Source organism: Helicoverpa armigera, chromosome 3 (genome assembly GCF_030705265.1).
Source record: "Helicoverpa armigera isolate CAAS_96S chromosome 3, ASM3070526v1, whole genome shotgun sequence".
NCBI lineage: Eukaryota > Metazoa > Arthropoda > Insecta > Lepidoptera > Noctuidae > Helicoverpa > Helicoverpa armigera.
The window spans coordinates 12,261,068-12,280,488 of NC_087122.1; the positions used below are offsets into that span (position 1 = coordinate 12,261,068).

Here is a 19,421-nt window from a genome sequence, read left to right on the forward strand (position 1 = left end):
ATAACACATACCTGGGATGTGCGTTCTTCCGATACGGCCTCGCGTTCCTATACACGTGTCCGCCCTGAGACACCAGCGTGCCTCGCGAGCTGGCGGCGCTGACGGCCGTGTGTAGTGACACGGGGGAACCCCCTGACGAGCCTGAGAGGCGACGCTCGTAGCGCTCGTCTTGTTCCTCGTTTGTGGGGGTTTTGTCGCCTAGGAGTAAAGATATGGTGAGAAGAATTCAGAGTAGGTACACTGGGGAAAATGATTTTTTTTCTAATTTTTTTGTTATTTCATGAAAAAAAACCGAATAGAAAACCTTCTCAAGAGTAATATGTGGTGATAGTGGCGAAAGTCTACAAACATCGGCAAAAATCATAAATGCATATCATATAGGCAGGACGTGTGTGTGCATATACCTTGATGGTTTATGCACTCCTGCCCTTATTCCAAATTTTACTTGGGATCTACACAGCATGTTTGTTACAAGCTTTTTTTTCTTCCATACTCTTCTGTCGGCCTTCATCTCACAAGTAAAATTCTTTCTATACACATAACACTACTATACAATATTATGTACTATATAATCATCATGTTACTTTATTCTGCAATTTGAAATTTTAACAGACAACCAAAAAATTATGAGGTTCTCAATTCAGACATTTACATGTTTTTTTTGCTATATTTTCCTCATAAAACTATTTACCATCAAGACTGCCGATGGGCGTCCTCCGCGTGAGGTCGGGGCTGCTGCCCCACGGGCTCAGCGCGCCGAGAGGACTGGACAGCCCCGCTGTCACCAACGTGTCGTCTTCGTCTTCCGATTCTGTAAAAAATTGTTATAATTATGATGAATAAATAAAATAAACTAAGATATTATTGGTGTTTGGCATTATTGTCAATGTTCTGAAGATACTTAGTAATTTCTTAAATTTCATTATTTTAAGGTAGATACACTTCGGATACAGGCGAGTGTGTCGTGCGTAATTGAGATGCAGCTGGGCACTTGACTGTCCATTTATCATTTTAATCACTGTGTGGAAATGTGTAGGCTGATGTGATGTCTGTCATCAGACGCGTGCGACTTTCACGCCCCTCGAAAGAATGTTCATACGTTTCCGTACGTTTATTATTCTCGCATTGTCGTACGGCACCGGCGGGCCGCACGATGATGACGGCAGTTGCCTGTGTCCGAAGTTAATCTTTATGCTTATATACTATCCAGAAAGGAAATCGATACCTATTTAGAAAAATCAGCTATGTAGGTATTATGTAGGTACCATTTGGTATTTCAATTTATAGTGTCTGATTACTTATGATTCAATTTGTCATTGGTTTCGTGTGCCTACTAAGGGGGCCCACCCTCATGCATTTTCTTTATGCAGAACTAGTATTTATGCAACATGACAAAAATCCAATTATATCAGCCAAGGAGTAGAGAAAACTCCCGGCCATTTCTAGAAAATTCATCCAGTTAGTACATCTACTAGCTACTTTGGCATGCACATTCACAACCATACGAAACCATTTTCTAAAAAAAACATTGATTATAATTTAAAAAAAACTCATGCAGATTATTGGGCTTAACTTCACTTTACCCAACTATGGGTGTACCCCAAAAGTTAGATCATCTGATAATTATTTTTAATAATAAGATTTAGATTTCATAAGGTCTTGAGGGATGTTAGGTATAAAAGGAAGAGTGGGAAAAGGCGGAAGAGTAGGAAAAGGCAGGTAGGTGGTAAAATAAAAAGGTAAAAATTTTCAATTTTTATTGGCCAATGCTTGTTTCCCATACGATATAACTAAATAAAAATCTGGATATAGGAAAAGCGGGTCAAAATCTTTGCTTAGGACTAGATATAGGTATATTTGACATAGCATATTACAAAGCTAAGATAACTAAATCAATAGCTAAGTATCAGATCTCAAAATTGGACGGATTTGATTTACTTCTAAGGCGACATAAAAATGTTCCTTCAGTTCTACTCGCTCTAGCAAACAATAACAATTTGCGTGGGGATGCTTCAAATTCACGCTGAGCACATTTTTTGTATAATTTCACCTTTAGAAATTTTAAGTACCTATGTCTTATTACTTTTATTATAGAAAATAAAATATAAGACACGTCTTAGATAGGGACGGGATATAAGGTTCTTTAGTACATATTTTTGCACCTCAAGTTACTACAATTTATAACATTTACGAATCAACATTGAACCTTCTCTTTTAAACATAAGGTTGAAATTGCAACAAAGAAAATTGTAGTAGCTTCATGTGCTGGCAGCTATACTTATTACCATAAGTACCTACAAGGGAAGAAGAATTGTATAACTTTAGTACAACAACATTGCAATTTACAAACAAAACGATATATACCTTCGAAGACGTCGAAGAAATTCTCTTTCGAGTCGTTCAGTGTCGATGATGATTTTGATTTTTTCTTTCGTTTGCTCTGAAACAAAGTAAATTATATTAACTCAGTTAAATATAAATTGTAATTATTTATCAAATTATGTACACACAATACAATCATGAAAAGAAAGATAGTGAAAAAGGTACGGCTTTTTTCAAAATCTCTTTCTTTCTCTACGTTGAAAGAAGAGAACATACGTTTGTTTAAGGATTTCAAACCTTTACGACTACCACATGCAGCTCAAAATTAATTGTCATTAAAATTATTTCATCTTAATTCCAAAGTTATTGTCATTCTAAAATCTACCTTATCATCACGAATTAAGGTTCAAACCAGCATATCAATAGTACACATGTAAGTAAATAATCAAAAGTAATCGTCATTATAAAATCAACTCTATTTGTAGGACCTTAAAGTTCAAATCAGCATAATATCAGTATGCTCCATACCTTAGTAAGTTCCTCAGCAACAGACATTTCAAGCGCGTGATGTGTCCTCGCTAGCGCAGCCAGGGCTTCTTCCAATACACGGTTGCGTTCTATCTGTTGATTAGAATAATAATTACTTGAATAATATAATTAATTGAATAATAACTTAGAATATTAATTAATAATTACTTGGAACATTAGTTATCTACGTTGTATAACCGGTTCAATCAAAAGTGGTAAGTCAATTTGTTATGAATTAAAATAGTTGGACTAATGATTGTACAGCGTAACGACCAAACGATAAAAAAACTGTCTCTATTGCTTTGCATATTTTGTTTCACGAAATATACCTATATCAACAATTTAAGAAAATATTAAAATAGGGAACAAACGGCCCGATTTCTTTTCTCAGAAGTCGGTCTGATTCTTATCCGAATGTCCCGAGAGATTTTGAAATCAATTTGTGACATTATTAACCTGCACTACACATCATGAAGGGCTTGATGCAATGATTTTTTTTAGCTATTTTTAACGCCCAGTAGCGTAGTAGGTACAACGCCATTTAACGAGTTCTTGGAAACATTATTTTTAAGTCTCAAAAATTGGACATTGATTTAACAGAAATCTATATCCTTGTATGAATTAATTATCTCTCTATGAAGTCCATAATAACCTAGGTAGGTACATTGATTTGACAAAATTGAATATTACATTACATTAATAAGTTATTTACCTCTCTATTAAGCCTGGCGGTGTCGGCGTCCCGTGCCTGCGCGACTAACGCCGCGCAGTGCCGCAGCGCCTGCAGGGCTTCCGACCCCGTGCCGCATGCGTGTTGGAAGCGCTGACAAAAGCATTAGAAGATGAAGTTCGGTGATTGTTTCTATTTTTCTTTGATTAAAAGCGGTTACCTCTGGAACAGTCATTCCTATTTGAAAAATTATTTCAGTCTTAAGTAGGCCATTAGCCAAAGTAGACTAACGGCTACTTTTTATCTAGCTCCTCGAGTTCAGTCCTGGTTCGGAGCGAAAATGAAAAGTAAACAATGAAAAAATATTAAGGTCGACATGCCGAGGCCGTTTTAAAACGTCCCAGGTTTCTATGCTGCCAAAAACCTAGAGGAGGCTACGACCTAGCGAAAAAGACATAACGTTAAGTAAGATCTGGCAACACCTTATAACATGAGTGTTACCATATAAGCGGAGTGGTGTAGCGAGTTGCCGACGTTGACGCTCTTGTCCAGCGCCGCGACGATGGCGCCACACTCGCGCAACTGTGTGTCTAATAGAGCTAAGCTGTTTGTAGCTGCTGTTAATGCGTCTTGCATTGAGCCTGGAAACAAAAATAACCAATATATATATTTTTTTAATTAAACAAACATTTATTTAATCGTATGAAAAAACCCGATTAATATTCGAATCCAGGCCAAGCTTCCAAGTGAATCTTGGGGAATCAATTTAAGAAAGTCTGTTCTTAAAAGTCTTATATGTATTATGATCGGCAATCCGCTTTGAGGTATTGAGGTAGCGTCGTAGAAGGGCGGACTCATGGTCTCTTCCTAAGAAGAAGACTGCGCCCTGTAGAGGTAGTGTATAAAAAAATTGCTCATCATGAAAAATTTACGAGTCCCGGCAGAATCAGCAAGTCATCAAGTTATTCTGATTTCTATATAGGTTAATGGACAGATGTACTTATAAAGGTCGCCGGAAGACGCTGGATGCAGGTCGCCTCCAACAGATATCTGTGGAGATCTAAGGGGGAGGAATATGTTCAGCAGTGGACGTCCTATGGCTGAGATGATGATGATGATGAATTAATGCATATAAATAGTGTAGTGTCCTCACCCAGTGGCTTACACTCGTCCTCCAAATCTTCAGTAGCTTCGCGCGCGGAGTCAGGTGATGCGCCCGCCCAGAGATAGTGACCAGAATATGCGATGTGCTCGTTCAATGCCGTCACCCATTGCTGGAAGAGGCAATATAAGTCACTACATGAGTAGAAGTTGGTTTACTTTATAGTAAAGAGGAGGAATATAAGAGACTGGTAAAGTGGCGGATCAAGTCTTGGGAATTAATGGTGGTAAAATTGACACAAGAGTTACTAGCGCCAGGTAATATTTTTTGGAATGCCGGTCTTTTACTTACGTGCCAAGACTTCTTCCACCTACGTTGGGATCCAGCAACTGCCTTTCTAACTAGCCGCTCTATTCCCCTTGACAAGACATGCTGTTAGAATTTTTGAGTTCTGACTGAACGCAAAAATTCCAAAAATGTTCAAATGACAGGACCAGCCATCAATTACATGTAGTGACCTGACTGATCCATGTGACCTCAGTGACCTGTGTGACCTGAGTATATCTGACCTGCCTGCAGGCAGCAACATCCTCCCCCCTCACAGCTAGCCGGTGTGTGTCTCCGTCACTGAAGTGTAGAGTGATGAGGGCTGGCTCGGTGCTGGTGGCGGAGAGAGTGGCTGCATCTACCCAGTGACCTCAGTGACCTGTGTGACCTGAGTATATCTGACCTGCCTGCAGGCAGCAACATCCTCCCCCCTCACAGCTAGCCGGTGTGTGTCTCCGTCACTGAAGTGTAGAGTGATGAGTGCTGGCTCGGTGCTGGTGGCGGAGAGAGTGGCAGCGTCGAGGTACTTGCGAGCTCGGTAGTGGGGTCCTGACCGAGCTGCTTCGGCTCGGGAGCCGTAGTATAGGAGTACTCCGCGTTGTAGTACTGCCTGGGATGGTGAAAAATGGATGTTAGCATGGGGTTACATAACAGAACGGTGTAAAGACTCGATTGAAATTGAGCTTGAGGAGTAATGGCATCGGGACAATGCACAAAAAAATATTATTTTAAGTATATTCTTTTTTACACTGGTGTAATAATAATAAATAAAATAAATATGCCAGAGACCGCACAGCCGCACAGTAGTCGTTTAGCCCTTGCCACCACAACACAACACAGTCCCCAATGAATTTTAACATGAATCCAAGAATTTGACATTTTTGTACGAGATAAGTATGAATGCGTAGGCCACAAAGCAGTTAATGATACTTTTTGAAGATTTATCTGCCATTTATGTGAACCATATCACATTTAATTTGCATGATCTCAAATTACACTAAAGATTAAGTCAAATTACAAGATAAGAATCAAGAAAACAGCCAATCTATACAATGCCAGCTTCGAAACTTCAACTTACCCAAACAGGTCTCCAGCCTAAAAACCGTGACCTTTTGAGGAGTGGACCCTCAAACCTGGCGGCAGTTCTCTGTAGCCGCTGCACCGGCCTCACGCTTAATACCTCACGCATCTCTGTGTCTTTGGCCAGGTCGATTGCTAACTGACCTGCATACAAAAACGTTATATTTTTAAGGACATTCTATATTGACCTTTTTATATAGGAAATCATCAAATAGACCACCAAATGGTGGGCGAGAGTGAGAGATAGTGACAGACTTCTACTGACTAAAGACCACCATGTTCCTTCCTAAGCCCTTTATTTATTTTATTTATTTATTTGAATCAGGCATCTAAGGCCCATAGAAAAATACAATACACAAATATTATAACATTAAAACATACACTAATACATATTTTATATAAGTAACTTAAAACTAATGCACACGAAGTGTCGGCGTCGTGTTACGCTGCGAGGTGTCGCGTAGCCATCCTCGGAACCTCCGATAAACGACACCTTTCGGCCAAAACTCTTCCTTGAGGAATGTCTCGATGTGATGAGTTGGAACTCGCACCATGAACGAATTGAAGTTCGTATTGTGGCGCGACTCCAACTTCGCCACCCTCAAGGTCCAGTTGGTCTTGGATCGGACATACTCCACGATCTGCTCCACCGTCGTGGTGTGATGTAGACGGGACACGTACAACTGCGTCGTTGGTACTGCAGGACGTAGCAGGATGTTGGGTCCAGTTTGTGCGGTACCGCACTGATTCCTGCAAGGTGGCCTCTTCTTTCTCCTTTCAACCTTTATGAAGCCATCCTTGTCGCACATGTCCTTCTTAGGACCAGTCTGTGGCTGTGATGTGCCACGGGTTTGTTTACCCCCTTTTGCTTTGGCCCGCTTTGTTTGCGTCACAGCGGGCTTGTTGGTGGCTGCTACTGCTGCGTAGGCGCGTTTGGGGGTCGATGTTCCTACGCGTGTCTCGGCCGCAGGTGTTGACACAGCAGCGGCGGCGGCGGCGGGGCGGGGTGCATCGTCAGCGACATCGGCGATCGGTGACGCACTCGAATTCGCCGACTCGAAACTGATGACTGACGCATTTTGCGCCCCGCGACGTGTATTCACATTGATTATATCTAATGACCCACTTATGGGAACAGCGTTGCGCAACAACGCCACTTCACCACGCAGGTCATTGATGGTAACCTGCGAAGCTTCCTCTTTGACTTCATATCCTCCAGGCTTGCCTTCAGACACGTTATGTCTTTCAGCAGCCTGGTGACGTCAACGTGATCGAACGTGACGGGAGGCAGCTTATGCAAGTCCTTCGCCACGAATTCAGGCACGTCGTCAGGATCCGTCCTCTTCAGCAGGGAGATAATGTCCTGCAGGCTCTTGTCGCCACCGTCCCTTCGGCGGGATGGCATCTGCTCGAGTTGTCCGAGCGACTTGTAGAGCAGCAGCTTTGCACTGCAAACCTCCTCCTCTTTGTAGGCTGATCTGCAGATCTGCACGATGCTGACCTCATCCATATAATCGATGGCATGATTAATGAATGCCAAAACTTCGTTGGCGATGAGCGGTTTAGAACTCATCGCGACTAAGACGGGCAGCGGCTATTGCCGCGCAAAACGCGAATATAATATTCGTACTGTGCAGCGAAAACGCGACCGTTCTCGAGCGCGCATCGCGCGCCTCAAAGAGATGTCAGCAACCCCAGCGGGGCCCAGTAAGGCCAAGGCCTGCCGGGGCTGCGGGTTGTTCGAAAGAGATACCGCGGCCCTGGTATATAAAAGGCCTACGACGGAACACGACGGTTTTTAGTCAGTAAGAGTCTGACACTACCTCACCGCTGCTAACCCACAGCGGGAGGGGTTATTTGATGATTTTTTTCTCTTTAACTCTTTCGGACAATCCCGTAGCTCAGGAAGGGGCATTAAAACCTTCAAAGTTGATAGTTATTTTTTAGCTAACAGCCAGAAATTCGGACCCAAAAATCCAGGACCATTTAACACGATCTTCATTGAAATGAGCACTTACCACTGTTATTCTTTAACGTGGTATCGACACCATTCTGCAGCAGCAGCACGGCAAGCCTCGTGTGCCCTCTGTAGGCGGCGCAGTGTAAACACGTGTTGCCTTGAGCGTCCACGCAGTTTATATTCGGAGGGTTTGGACTGCTTAGCTGGAAGATATTGGAAAATTTTACATGAATTACTAGCAAAGTGCCCATAAAAATCGATGTCGTATCAAATCAAAAATCATTTATTCAAACTTGGCTGCAAAACAACGTCAAAAAATTTGGAAAAGACAACCCCAAAACGCCCACCCATCACCACTTCCTTTGTGTTTTTGCTGGGAAAAAGAAGTGGCGCAACAAGCTCCCCAGCAACACAGATTAGAAGAATCTTTTAACAATGTTTTTATAGGTAAACTAACATAATTCGGATCATAAGTTTTCCATAGCCCTTTACCCGCTGATACCTAAAATTGGTTTCTGGGCAGCGACTATCATCATTAGTTTTGTATAACTAACTGTTTGTTGTTGATGTTTGCCAAAATTGTTGTTGTATGTTGTCTGCGATAGTTATACTATACATATGTATTATGTGTTTTAATGGCGGAAGCTTGTTGTTAATATTATGTTATTAAAATTGACATTAGTCTGTAATCTTCCCTAAGAATAAATAAATAAATAAATCAGTAATGTGATAATGTCTGATATAGATAAGAAGTATGTAGCAACGTTTTTATGTTAATTAAGTAACTTCAAGGTTTCAAGTCTGCAGGTTGATTAGGTAAGGTAAGGTAAACATTTGTTCGTCACTTTAAAAGATAAGACCTATCGAAGATAACCATAAAAAATCAGGTCTTCAAAGGGAGCGTAATATGGTCGCTTAAATACAAGGCAACTAAAGTACCTAATATAAAATTGTGCAACTCAACATTTATTATAATTCTCCGTTCTGCATCCTACTAACCTCTACATGTATTTGGAGCCTGATCTCTCTCCAGCTGTCGGAATACCATTCTATCGGGCTATGAGAGTGAAGTAATAGTGAGTGCACGTGTGTCCAAGCAAATGCTCGTGCACTATAATATGTCCTGCGCAGCTGATCTTTTTATATTTGATCTGCCGCCATGACCGAAATCGGCCTATTATTATTATATTTGAAGTAGGTAATGGAGCTATACAAAGAGGTACTGCTTACTAAGCTTTCATATGGCACTCACCAGCTCCTGAATATCATCAATCCTGCCATCCTTAGCGGCAGTCAACAGCCTCAGTTCCCGTTCATGTCTTTCCGCCCTGCCAGCCGCTTCTAGCAAACGTTGTACATCTCTGGTCTTAGACATGTCGCATGGAGTCCGACCTTCACCGTTCATGATGTTCACATCGGCTTTGTGTTGGAGGAGAAGGATTACCAGTTCCTGTAGGAGAATAAAGATAAAGATAGCTTTATGCATACTTTCGCGTTTTTAAAGTGGGATAAAAAAGGATATAATAAAAGGAGGACATAAATAAAAGAGGACAAATTTTTTGTTTGTTTGCATTGTACCCCAAAGACTCCGGAGCTACTGAACCGATTTGAGAAATTATTGATCTGTTGGGAAGCTATACTACCCTCAAAAACCATAGGCTATATTTTGTCCTGGTACGGAAAGAATTTCGCTCAGGACGCGGGTGAAACCGCAGGAAAAAGCTACTATACAATAGGTAGGTATAATAATAAACTTAAGAACTGGTCGGAACAAAGAAGTGTAAACTTTTATTCATTAGCATATTATTAGCATAGTTCATGAATGATTCATGTCATTCTGAAAGGTCAGTACTTATTGTATTTCTGTGATATAGTATTTCTTTGATATCTTGACATTTAAGAGAGTGTTTTTAAACTAGCGCATTATTCGCATAAATACTAATGACAACCGTGAGTCTGAGGGCCAAGTTCACTGAAGACATAAACATCTGTTTTTCTTAAAAAAACTGTTCTGAAACTTTAATATAAAGGACGTAATAAACAATTGTTTAAAAAAAACTGATTTTAATGGTGTCGGTGAACTTAGGTCTTAATGACTAGCGAACAGCCTATACCGCGCATAGGCTATCCGCTGGCTATAAGTGCAATAACTGGTGAACAAATACAAAATAGTAAACATCTTTGACCAATTTCACAACAAAAGATATTATTTGTTTAACAAATAGCAACACACCCAAAATTCAATATCTCCATCTGATCCACTTACCTCATTTCCAATAAAAGAGGCTTTATGCAGCGCCGTATCGCCGGTGTCATTGACCTCATCGACGCTAGCCCCGGCTTCCAACAGTGCTTGCACCACATCTTTGTGACCGAAGTATGTTGCCAAGTGTAGGGGAGTCCAGCCTAGATTAGTTTTACTTTTGCCTAAAAAAAAAATTGGAATGATGAGTTTTGTTTTTGAATTTGGACAGAATCAGAATGAAATGGGAGTGGGATTCGTAGGTGTACAATCTTCAGTACTTTTGAATATCCATTATTTCTGACTTCCACAAGGTGGTGTTGTATAGTAGGTACATGCCAAACTTAATGGCAGCTCAGAATGTCGTACGAGTCTATATTGGGCGGAATAGTTCTTATAGACAAACTTAGAAAGAGATATAACAGGTAGAAGCTAGTTAAATTCTATGATTGATGACATCTTGTTATTACACATCAAGAACATAAGTAGGACTCACAGGTGTAATCTTGAGCAATAATAAGTAGGTATTTTCATAATCTTAAATAAATAAAAATAAAAAGCAATCCAGCAATAAAGAATATATTAACACCAGCTGTAAATAAAGATGAGTCAATACACACAAATGTTACTCAATTCATAGAAATAGATGTTTCTGATGTTTTAAGAATATTTAATGAAGTAGTGGGTAGTGACTGGAGGTCACATTGGCCCCGAATACCCGCATAGAAATTATGTCCTAATATATCAGGAAATATAGATATATGTTGTAACGTGGTTGTGTAACCAGTCCACATTTGACATTCTAAAACAAGTTAATAGTAGTTTGTTAAGAAAAAATGTAAATAAACTACTTAGGACAAGTTGTACTATGAAGTAACAGTCCGTTTTAGTATCATATAAGCATTGCCTTAGGTACTTAAAATGTTATGTAATTCTGTATGTATGTGTATCTGGCTTTCATGCCTAAAATACTGAACCGGTTTAAATGAAATTTGGTACATAGATTGACTAGAGTCTGAGGAAGAGCAAAGGCTTAATATTATCTGGTTGTGGGATCAAGTTTCCTCAGGATACAGATTGAACTGCAGGGAACAGCAAATGATTAAGGTGGTAAAATCAAAATTCTGTTTTTTAATTTAATCATACAAAGGTTATACTAAGTATTTTTGTTTAGTATTCTTTCACAGAAAATATAAACATTTCTTTAGTGTCATTTGGAATAACTACATTATGGGAAAATCTATAGAAACATGTTACAGGATAAAAATCTCCCCAAGCGTTACCTTCCTTCCCGACAAAAGAGTTTTATTATAATTTATTAAACATAGTTTATAACAAAATAAAAAGTAACAATTATAAATATTTCAAATGTTATCAGAGTTTAACAGTTCACGCTAATTACAACCATTTATCAATCATTTTGTATAATAACAATAGTTCAAAAACATTGTGGCTTGTGACTCATAAATTGCATAAGCTATTAAAAACCTATGATTACAAATTCCTAACAGTAATTACTTAAAAATTTTTTTTTCTTTAATTTGAACAAAAGATTTTTGTTGTTTAGTGATTTTATGATCTTTTAAACCCCAACATAATTGCAACATAGTTGCAAAAAGGCTTATCAGATTATTGAAAATTGTAATATTTTGGTAATTTGTTAGTTTTTATGTAAAAGGTGTAGAAAATAGTTTCTTCAAGATTTGAGTAAAACAGAGAGCAAAATAACTTTTGAAGGAAAATAAATTATTAAAAACATGCCTTGCACGTACCTACCAATTTTTGGATACTTTCTATACATATTTTTATATGTAAACAAGGAGTGGTCTCCAAAAGATGTGAGCACAGCCCTTCATACTTAACAAGTTAAATAATGTGGCAATTAATAAAGGTGTTATGAGCAATATGAGCAAGTAAATGACACTCGATATGTAAACATACCTTTGCAATTGATATCCAATGTTAGTTTTCCTTCATTTTTAGCTTCCAACATCGCTTTGACCACTGATAGTTCTCCATGTCTGGCAGAATACAATAGCGATTCCTGTGCCTCATTGCCGAAACTATTCTCCTTGGACATTCTGGTGCACTCTGACCGCAGTAGACACAATTCAATAATAAAACAAAGCTTTTAGCAGCCAATACACGCTGTGCAGCGTCATTTATCGCTATTAATTACGTCAAAACACATTGTCTCGTGATTTTATTATTAATTATTCACAATTTAAGTCCGGTTTGAATATTTGAATCCGGTCGCGTTAACGCTCGCTCGCACACGACGATATACAGTTGTACATTAATTTAATCGGTACCTTGATAAGAGAATTAATTATTTTCGCGAATCTCGAATCGGGGGCCTACCCACCTTTCAAGTTTTCTGACAAATTGTCACTGTCAATTTAATGTCAGTCAGTGTCTGTCGGTTGCTCGGTCAATAGAATAGCAGTTTAGAGGTTTGGTTCCGTACATGAGTTATTTCTATTACCCACGAAATATGTTTTAAAGGTAGGACCGCACTTAAGCGACACTCCGCGGCAGTAAAGCGATGCGACACGTAACGACACTATAGGTATACCGCACTTGAACTGCAGTGCTGCGACAGTTTGCAGCAAATTTTGTCTGTCACTCGCTTGGCTGTCACTCGCTTGAATTCATATAATGTTCATTTTGATGATCATATATCTCAGGATACTGACTGACTAACATAATTAATTTCTCTTCGTCGAAAGCCATTTCAAACACGACTTCTCGTTTAAACCAAAACTTGAAAAAAGTGAAGTGTCACGTCGCTTGCTATATTGCACTTAATGGCTGATTTACATTGAGTCAGTAACTGACGTCAGTCCACTGACAAGTCAGTGCTGACCCGGCACTGCCATCGTGTAAATTGATTTGAAGTCAGTACAGTACTACTGACGAGACACTGACACTACACTGACTTCGTGTAAATAGCACGCGTCAGTTTTCGGCGCCTACACTGACGTCAGTTACTGACTCAATGTAAATCAGCCTTAACGGCAGCGGAACTACGCGACGCGACAGGTTGCGACACTTTTGGTCAGTTGCCCAACTTTGCCGCTGAGTGTCGCGTCGCGTAGTTCCGCTGCTGCATAGTGCGTTATACCTCATACAATTTCTTACAAAGAATATTTTGTCGTTACGTGTCGCGTCGCGCAGTGTCGCTAAGTGCGGTCTTGCCTTAAGGCCGATTTGCCTTCAAATATCTTTAAAAATCAACGACGTTTATTAATAAAATACATCTAATTGATAATATTCACTTGACCGAACGAAAAAAAGTTCTTTATGTTCCTCTTTAAAGTAGGTACCTACCTACTTCTTTATCTCTTTTCCTTCCCTTTAAATTCTACAGTTTGTGACCTTATGAATTTTTAAATTATTGGTAAACGTTCCATTGTAGATGACACGGATTCCCAATTTCAACGACCTTGACCCTATTCTCTGATAACTGCATTTTCGTTCTTAAATGAGTGTTATGACCACTTCAATAGATTTTTGAAAAAAAACATTGTCTACCCAGGTATGTTATTAAATTATAAATTCATTATCATATCACTATTTCATTTTACTATGATAATCTCAAATCTCACAGCAAAAATATTAAAACTTGGATACGATTTCAGACGAATTACTTAGTGTCATCCGCCATCCGCGATTCTGTCAAAGAAATGTTCGTTTGGATTCCACTGTGATTCCACTGGTAAACAGAGAATAAATATTTAAAAATAAATAGACTAACCGTAGAAACATGTGTGACGATGTTCAAAATTGTTGCCGCATATGTCTGGACGCGGAGTCAGACCATGTCTCCATTCTTGGAGACCCCACTATCAGTTTACACATGAAATCCTGTCTGTCTGTAACCGTATCCGCTAATGATCACCTTCCTAAAACAGTTTGCTTGTCCTGTGTATCATTATTAAACCAGTTTTACAACTTCCAACTCAATGCTCGCTGTTCCCAAGACTGGCTGGAATCATCAGTGCAAGAGAAGTTGAAAAAACCGTCTGAAAGCAAAATGGTGATACAACCTTTGCCCGACTCGGAATATAATTCAGACTCGCTCTTAGAGTTTCTTAATAACACTGCGAACATCGAAGAATATTTAAACAACCTTGGTAAGGAAGACATACCTTGTATTGTTAACATGTTGGATAGAAATGAGCATTCTATGGAAATAAGTAAGATGAACAACAAAGTGACTAAAGTACCTAGCCCTAAAAAGAAAGACATCACAAAGAAATTTAAATTAGAAAAAGAAGTGCTGGATACAGATTACCAAATAGCGAAAGGTTTTGCAATCAAAGAGACTGATGTAAAAATCAAGGTGAACCAAGTAAAGGTAGAAAAGAATGATTTTATATGTTTCGGTTGTAAGATTAAATTCGATACAGTGCAAAAGTTGTTGCAACACCTGAGCGTGTGCGACATTGCTTCTCGAACTTGCATACATTGTAACCAGCTGTTTAATTCAAAGCTGCAGATGCAACAGCATTCATTATTACACAATACTACACAGCCTTTCACTTGCAACTGCGGTGAGGAGTTTCCGTCAAAGGAGCGTTTAATGCAGCACCATAAAACCTGCCACATGGACTATGCAGCTACTGTAGGATATGTGTACCGATGTAAAGGCTGCGGAGACACGTTTAGAGAAAGGTTCCAACTGTACAAACATGCTAAAGAACACATTATTAAGTCTGAAGAGAGGGTGTGTGATATTTGTGGTCATACTTTCCCTGGCAGCGATGCATTGAATAAGCATAGAAAAGAGGAACATGAGAAACCTGAAAATGTCATGTACAAGTAAGTGTTATAGCTAAATAACATTGTTTAATATACATAGGTTTGATTCCAGGTTAAGCAAGTCTCAATAAAACTTTTCTAAGTATGTATGTAAGTCTTGTATGTACTTTCTAAGAATATCTTGTCTTCGAACATCTTTGGCAGTTGTTACGGGTAATCAGAAGCCAGTAAGTCTGACAACCAGTCTTACCAAGGGATATTTGGTTGCACATAATGATTTAGTAGCCATATCTTAACATCTGTTCCCAGAAAATATTTCAGTGTTTTCCTTTCGAAGCCTACCTTTGAAATGTGTTAATTTGTCCTCAGCATGATTTACCTTCAATCTCTCATTATATTTTAATTGTTCCAGATGTAAAATATGCAACATAACATCAACAGACCGCAAAGAAATGTATCTCCACGTGAAAAAGCATACCGCAAGACCGGAACCAACTCGTCACTTATGTGAATCATGCGGTCGTAGCTTTACAACTAGAACCTCTTTACTCCGACACTCATTACTTCACAGTAGTGATAAGACTGTTTGTCATATTTGTCAAAAACAGCTGATGGATACTAAGTTGTTAGAGCACCATTTAATGGAGCATATTGAAATAGCAATTTGTGAGAAATGTGGCCAAAGTATGAGTAGATTTAAGCTGGCTACACATGGTTGTGTGTAGTTTTATTTTATCGTAAGTGTCCAGTGGGCCTGCTAACATAAACAAATCAGTTTTGGAAAGTCAAATGCTTCTTTTTTTACTTTCATGGTAAGTGTGTGGCCTAACACAAACAAAACAATTTTGTAAAGTCAAATGTTTTTTTTCCTTGAGCCGAGTTCATCCATAATTATGTTTTCTGCAATCTTGCAAATTAAAATACCAAAGATTGAAAAACAATTAATATGCCTGTGTTAGGTTCAACTGTGTTATTTTTACAGCTAGAGACAAACAATTATGTAATCATGTCAATTGCGGAATTTTATTATATTCGTGGACTGTCCAAATGATGATTTTAATATACCTAAGCAAAACTTTACCACTTGAGATTTTATGTTACTACATTTATTTATTTTCAAACATATTACTACATTAATTTTATTATTAATTATTTAATGTTTTCGAGAAAGAATATTTAGTGCGACAGTATAAAAACTCAGTTCCAATCAAAACTTACTTGTTAATCCGTCTTGCATCTAATCGTAAGACCACCGAAAATACGTAAAACAGTATACCTAAACTTAGAATAAGTAAATACCAAAATAAGAAATCATATTTCCCAATCCAATTATGGTGTGTGAGAAATAAAAGTAATTTTACAAAAGTTCATGATTTATTCGAAGAATACCTAAATCCCGTACAATAAAAACTGTCTTTATATGATACCATCTATAACATTACAGCTAAAAAAACACATTTATCAAAACAAATACTATACGGGAATTTTGTATTGCAAACGTGGAGAAGATTGGCATTTAAATAAAGCTACCTAACTTATGTATAAGTAGGTAAGAATTTGTGCATCACTCGAAATATTTTATCAGCATCACTCACACTCCCTCCCATAAAAATATACCATGTTGGTAACAAATTTTGTATTGATTATTCGACAAAATTTGTTGCAAATCACAGTATCTAGAATTTCTTTAATTTGCCCTTGGTGCAACAATGCTGATGTCAAGTGATTCTCCGCACATATCCTCACTCTCTTTACCAATCTTCATGTAAAATGCTTAATATTCCACATTTCCAATCATCACAACCAAAAAGTTTTAGAGCATACAAGCTCCCTTAACATTATCCGTATAGGATATTTAGGCTTAAAAGTTAGCCGAGAACCACTAAAGATTCTCTTAGCAAAAACAAAACCATCCTCTATGGCGAATATTGAAAAAATCTGTGAAAATAACCCTTATTCTGTACGGCATAAGGTTGTTGAGGTCGATGAGGAACTTCATGAATGACGGTATGCTGACATTCCGATGGTTTTTGCGAACTCCTGGAAAATAGCACAGAGGAGTTAGAATTTAAATAAATTAAGAGCACTTTCAAATTAGAGGATACTCGTTAAATAGTTGTTTCATATACCTTCTATAATAGTTTTAGCGGCCTGCTTAGCCGTGATCTCGGAGTACCACGAGGTGAACCGATGAGACGGCGGCGGGTACATGCCGGTGGCAACGGTCGCTAAGTACACCGATGTAGTGTTGATGTTCTTCGTCCACGTGTCCAGTCGAAGCTCCTCGGTTATCGAGTCCATTAGACCTGGAAAAGGAAATCAGCTGAGTAATCTTCATTGATCTTTGTAATCAAGTTTGCCTCTTCCTTTTTGAGTCCTTAGATACTATTAAACCTATTACCTACCTAAATCGATCAGTCTCCTCAAATGGGTTATCCCCAATCATGTAATAGTTATACATTCCTTGCCTTTTCCAACTATGTTGGGAATGGCTTCCAGTCTAACCGGATATTTAACAATTACAAGTAGCGCCTGCCTATCTGACCTACTCAACCCAGTTATCCGGGCAACCCGACCCAATATCCCTTGGTAAATCAGTTGTTTGGTTGGCCAGTCACGTATCATACATTATTTACATTTTATTCTTTTCCATTGAAACCAAACTTTCACTGTTGGTTGTGGTGGCAGAATTAGGTACCGACTTACCTCTCAGTCCAAATTTGGCAGCACAGTAAGGAATCATATCAGCACATGGCATCAGACCAGCACTGGAGTTAATTGCAACGATATGCCCGTGTCTCCTCTCAATCATACTTGGTAGGAAAGCTTGGATGACCTGCAACAAATGATGTACTTAACTGAATATGGAATGAAAATTCTGCAGTGACAGCATTTTGATGCATCGTCGAAAGCCGTCGTAAATAAGGTGGTGTGGTTCAGGTGTGTGAAATTGAGAATATCTGGTCCTTCAAATCTCAAATTTGGGCAAAAACAGACAAATTATCTGGCTACTCAAACAAATCGACACTTAGGGATACGATCATATTTAAATCATTGAATAGGTAATCAATAACTCACCCAGAAGTGTGCAAGCAAGTTGGTCTCAATAAGCTTCACAATAGCATCGTGGCGAACATGGCTGATGGGTGCACAGGACAGCACGCCCGCGTTGCTCACGACCATGGACACGTCGGTCAGTTGCCGGCGCATACGCAGCGCTAGGGCCGTCACCTGCTCGCGGGCTGTCACGTCTATCGTGTAGCCGTAACACTGGAAAATAGACAGTTAAAGGTAGGTACATAAGTAGTATTATGAAGAAAACCCATTTGGTCCAAAATGTCTCAGCTATTCAAGGATGACGGTAAAAAAAAAACTATTGCTTTGAAAGTGATCAAGTGGTGGTCTCATCTGCTCACCATATTTACGTCCACTGATGATACCACGTGTGTGGCCAAAAACTGGGTCTCTATTTAAACTTAATAGCCATCGACTCCTCACGAAGAAGATCATACAATGGCCAAGCAGAGGCTTTTTTAGCAAAGGTTACTTCGGAAGCTAGAGAACATTTTATTCAAGCATTGGTCTACCTCTCCATCTTTAAGCCGTATCTCATCGACGACAGCATTGTTCCGCCGCGTGTCGTTGTCCCAGCATATGACGGTAGCACCCAGCTCCGCAAACTGAATAGCCAGTTCGCGGCCTACTCCGTGTCCTGCGCCTGTTATCTGTACCAAATCAGAAAGGTTTGAAGAGCTGAGAAATCTTATCACTTGCTAGTTCAAAAACCGTTTGCGCCTCGTGTTTCATTACCACATGCTTCAAAAGCGTAGGCACAACTTTAGTCACTTTGTCACATATCCTCGACTTTCGTTAGTTAATCGACATTGACGATCAGCCTCATGATATTTTGTAGGTACTTAAATAAATTGAAGATACCTACTGCCCAACGTGAATACTGAAATCTTGACCCAATATAGCTACGCTTAAGTCAACAGTTTGTACATTAGACTTATATAACAATGCATGAAGTTTAGGAAATGGGGTTACGTGATCTCACTCTTACATTTAATACCAACAAAGCAAGCTCTTACCAAAACAGTTTCTCCATGCAAACTCTTCATGGCCGGAGGGATCAACACTTTTGCAGCTGCCACGGTAACAGTGGAGCACAGTTTGAGGAGCAGCACCAACGTATCTATAGTCCACAGTGGCACAGCCGCCAGACCCCCACTTCCCCACCACGGCAGTATCCATACTTCTTGCAAAACCCTAAACTTCCTAGCCAAGCTTCCTACGATACGCACGAATATATTTTTCCTATGCATAAAGGTAAAATAAACCTAAAAATATAATGACAGTTAAGATTGAATTGACAGACTTTGACGGGAAGTTGTAACTTTTTTCGAAATTTGTAGTCGCCAGTCCT

General features: G+C 39.1%; 3 protein-coding genes across 3 annotated transcripts in view; 1 reads left to right on the plus strand and 2 right to left on the minus strand.

Annotated features, from left to right (window-relative positions):
* LOC110372916 (oxysterol-binding protein-related protein 1) overlaps positions 1-12,631 on the minus strand; it is an 81,260-nt gene extending 68,629 nt beyond the window's left edge. Inside the window, exons 1-13 of the mRNA XM_064043693.1 lie at positions 12,173-12,631; positions 10,256-10,416; positions 9,242-9,439; positions 8,048-8,192; positions 6,028-6,173; positions 5,353-5,559; positions 4,674-4,794; positions 4,022-4,161; positions 3,563-3,673; positions 2,851-2,943; positions 2,365-2,440; positions 692-811; positions 12-198 (exon numbers count right to left, since the gene is read on the minus strand). Of these exons, the coding sequence (XP_063899763.1) occupies positions 12-198; positions 692-811; positions 2,365-2,440; positions 2,851-2,943; positions 3,563-3,673; positions 4,022-4,161; positions 4,674-4,794; positions 5,353-5,559; positions 6,028-6,173; positions 8,048-8,192; positions 9,242-9,439; positions 10,256-10,416; positions 12,173-12,311 (1,844 nt within the window). The 5' untranslated portion in view covers positions 12,312-12,631. The remainder of the gene's footprint in view (positions 1-11; positions 199-691; positions 812-2,364; positions 2,441-2,850; positions 2,944-3,562; positions 3,674-4,021; positions 4,162-4,673; positions 4,795-5,352; positions 5,560-6,027; positions 6,174-8,047; positions 8,193-9,241; positions 9,440-10,255; positions 10,417-12,172) is intronic.
* A 1,300-nt stretch (positions 12,632-13,931) lies between these two features.
* LOC126053608 (zinc finger protein 585A-like) lies at positions 13,932-16,285 on the plus strand. The gene is made up of 2 exons (XM_049836156.2): positions 13,932-15,055; positions 15,408-16,285. Exons 1-2 carry the CDS (start codon positions 13,998-14,000, stop codon positions 15,718-15,720), a joined length of 1,371 nt encoding a protein of 456 aa, XP_049692113.2. The 5' UTR covers positions 13,932-13,997; the 3' UTR covers positions 15,721-16,285.
* An 83-nt stretch (positions 16,286-16,368) lies between these two features.
* LOC110372919 (17-beta-hydroxysteroid dehydrogenase 13) lies at positions 16,369-19,420 on the minus strand. Its single transcript, XM_021329942.3, has 6 exons — positions 19,087-19,420; positions 18,583-18,720; positions 18,074-18,265; positions 17,702-17,831; positions 17,125-17,301; positions 16,369-17,035 (listed from the first exon to the last, which is right to left on the minus strand). Exons 1-6 carry the CDS (start codon positions 19,318-19,320, stop codon positions 16,890-16,892), a joined length of 1,017 nt encoding a protein of 338 aa, XP_021185617.3. The 5' UTR covers positions 19,321-19,420; the 3' UTR covers positions 16,369-16,889.
* Between the last annotated feature and the right edge of the window lies 1 nt (position 19,421).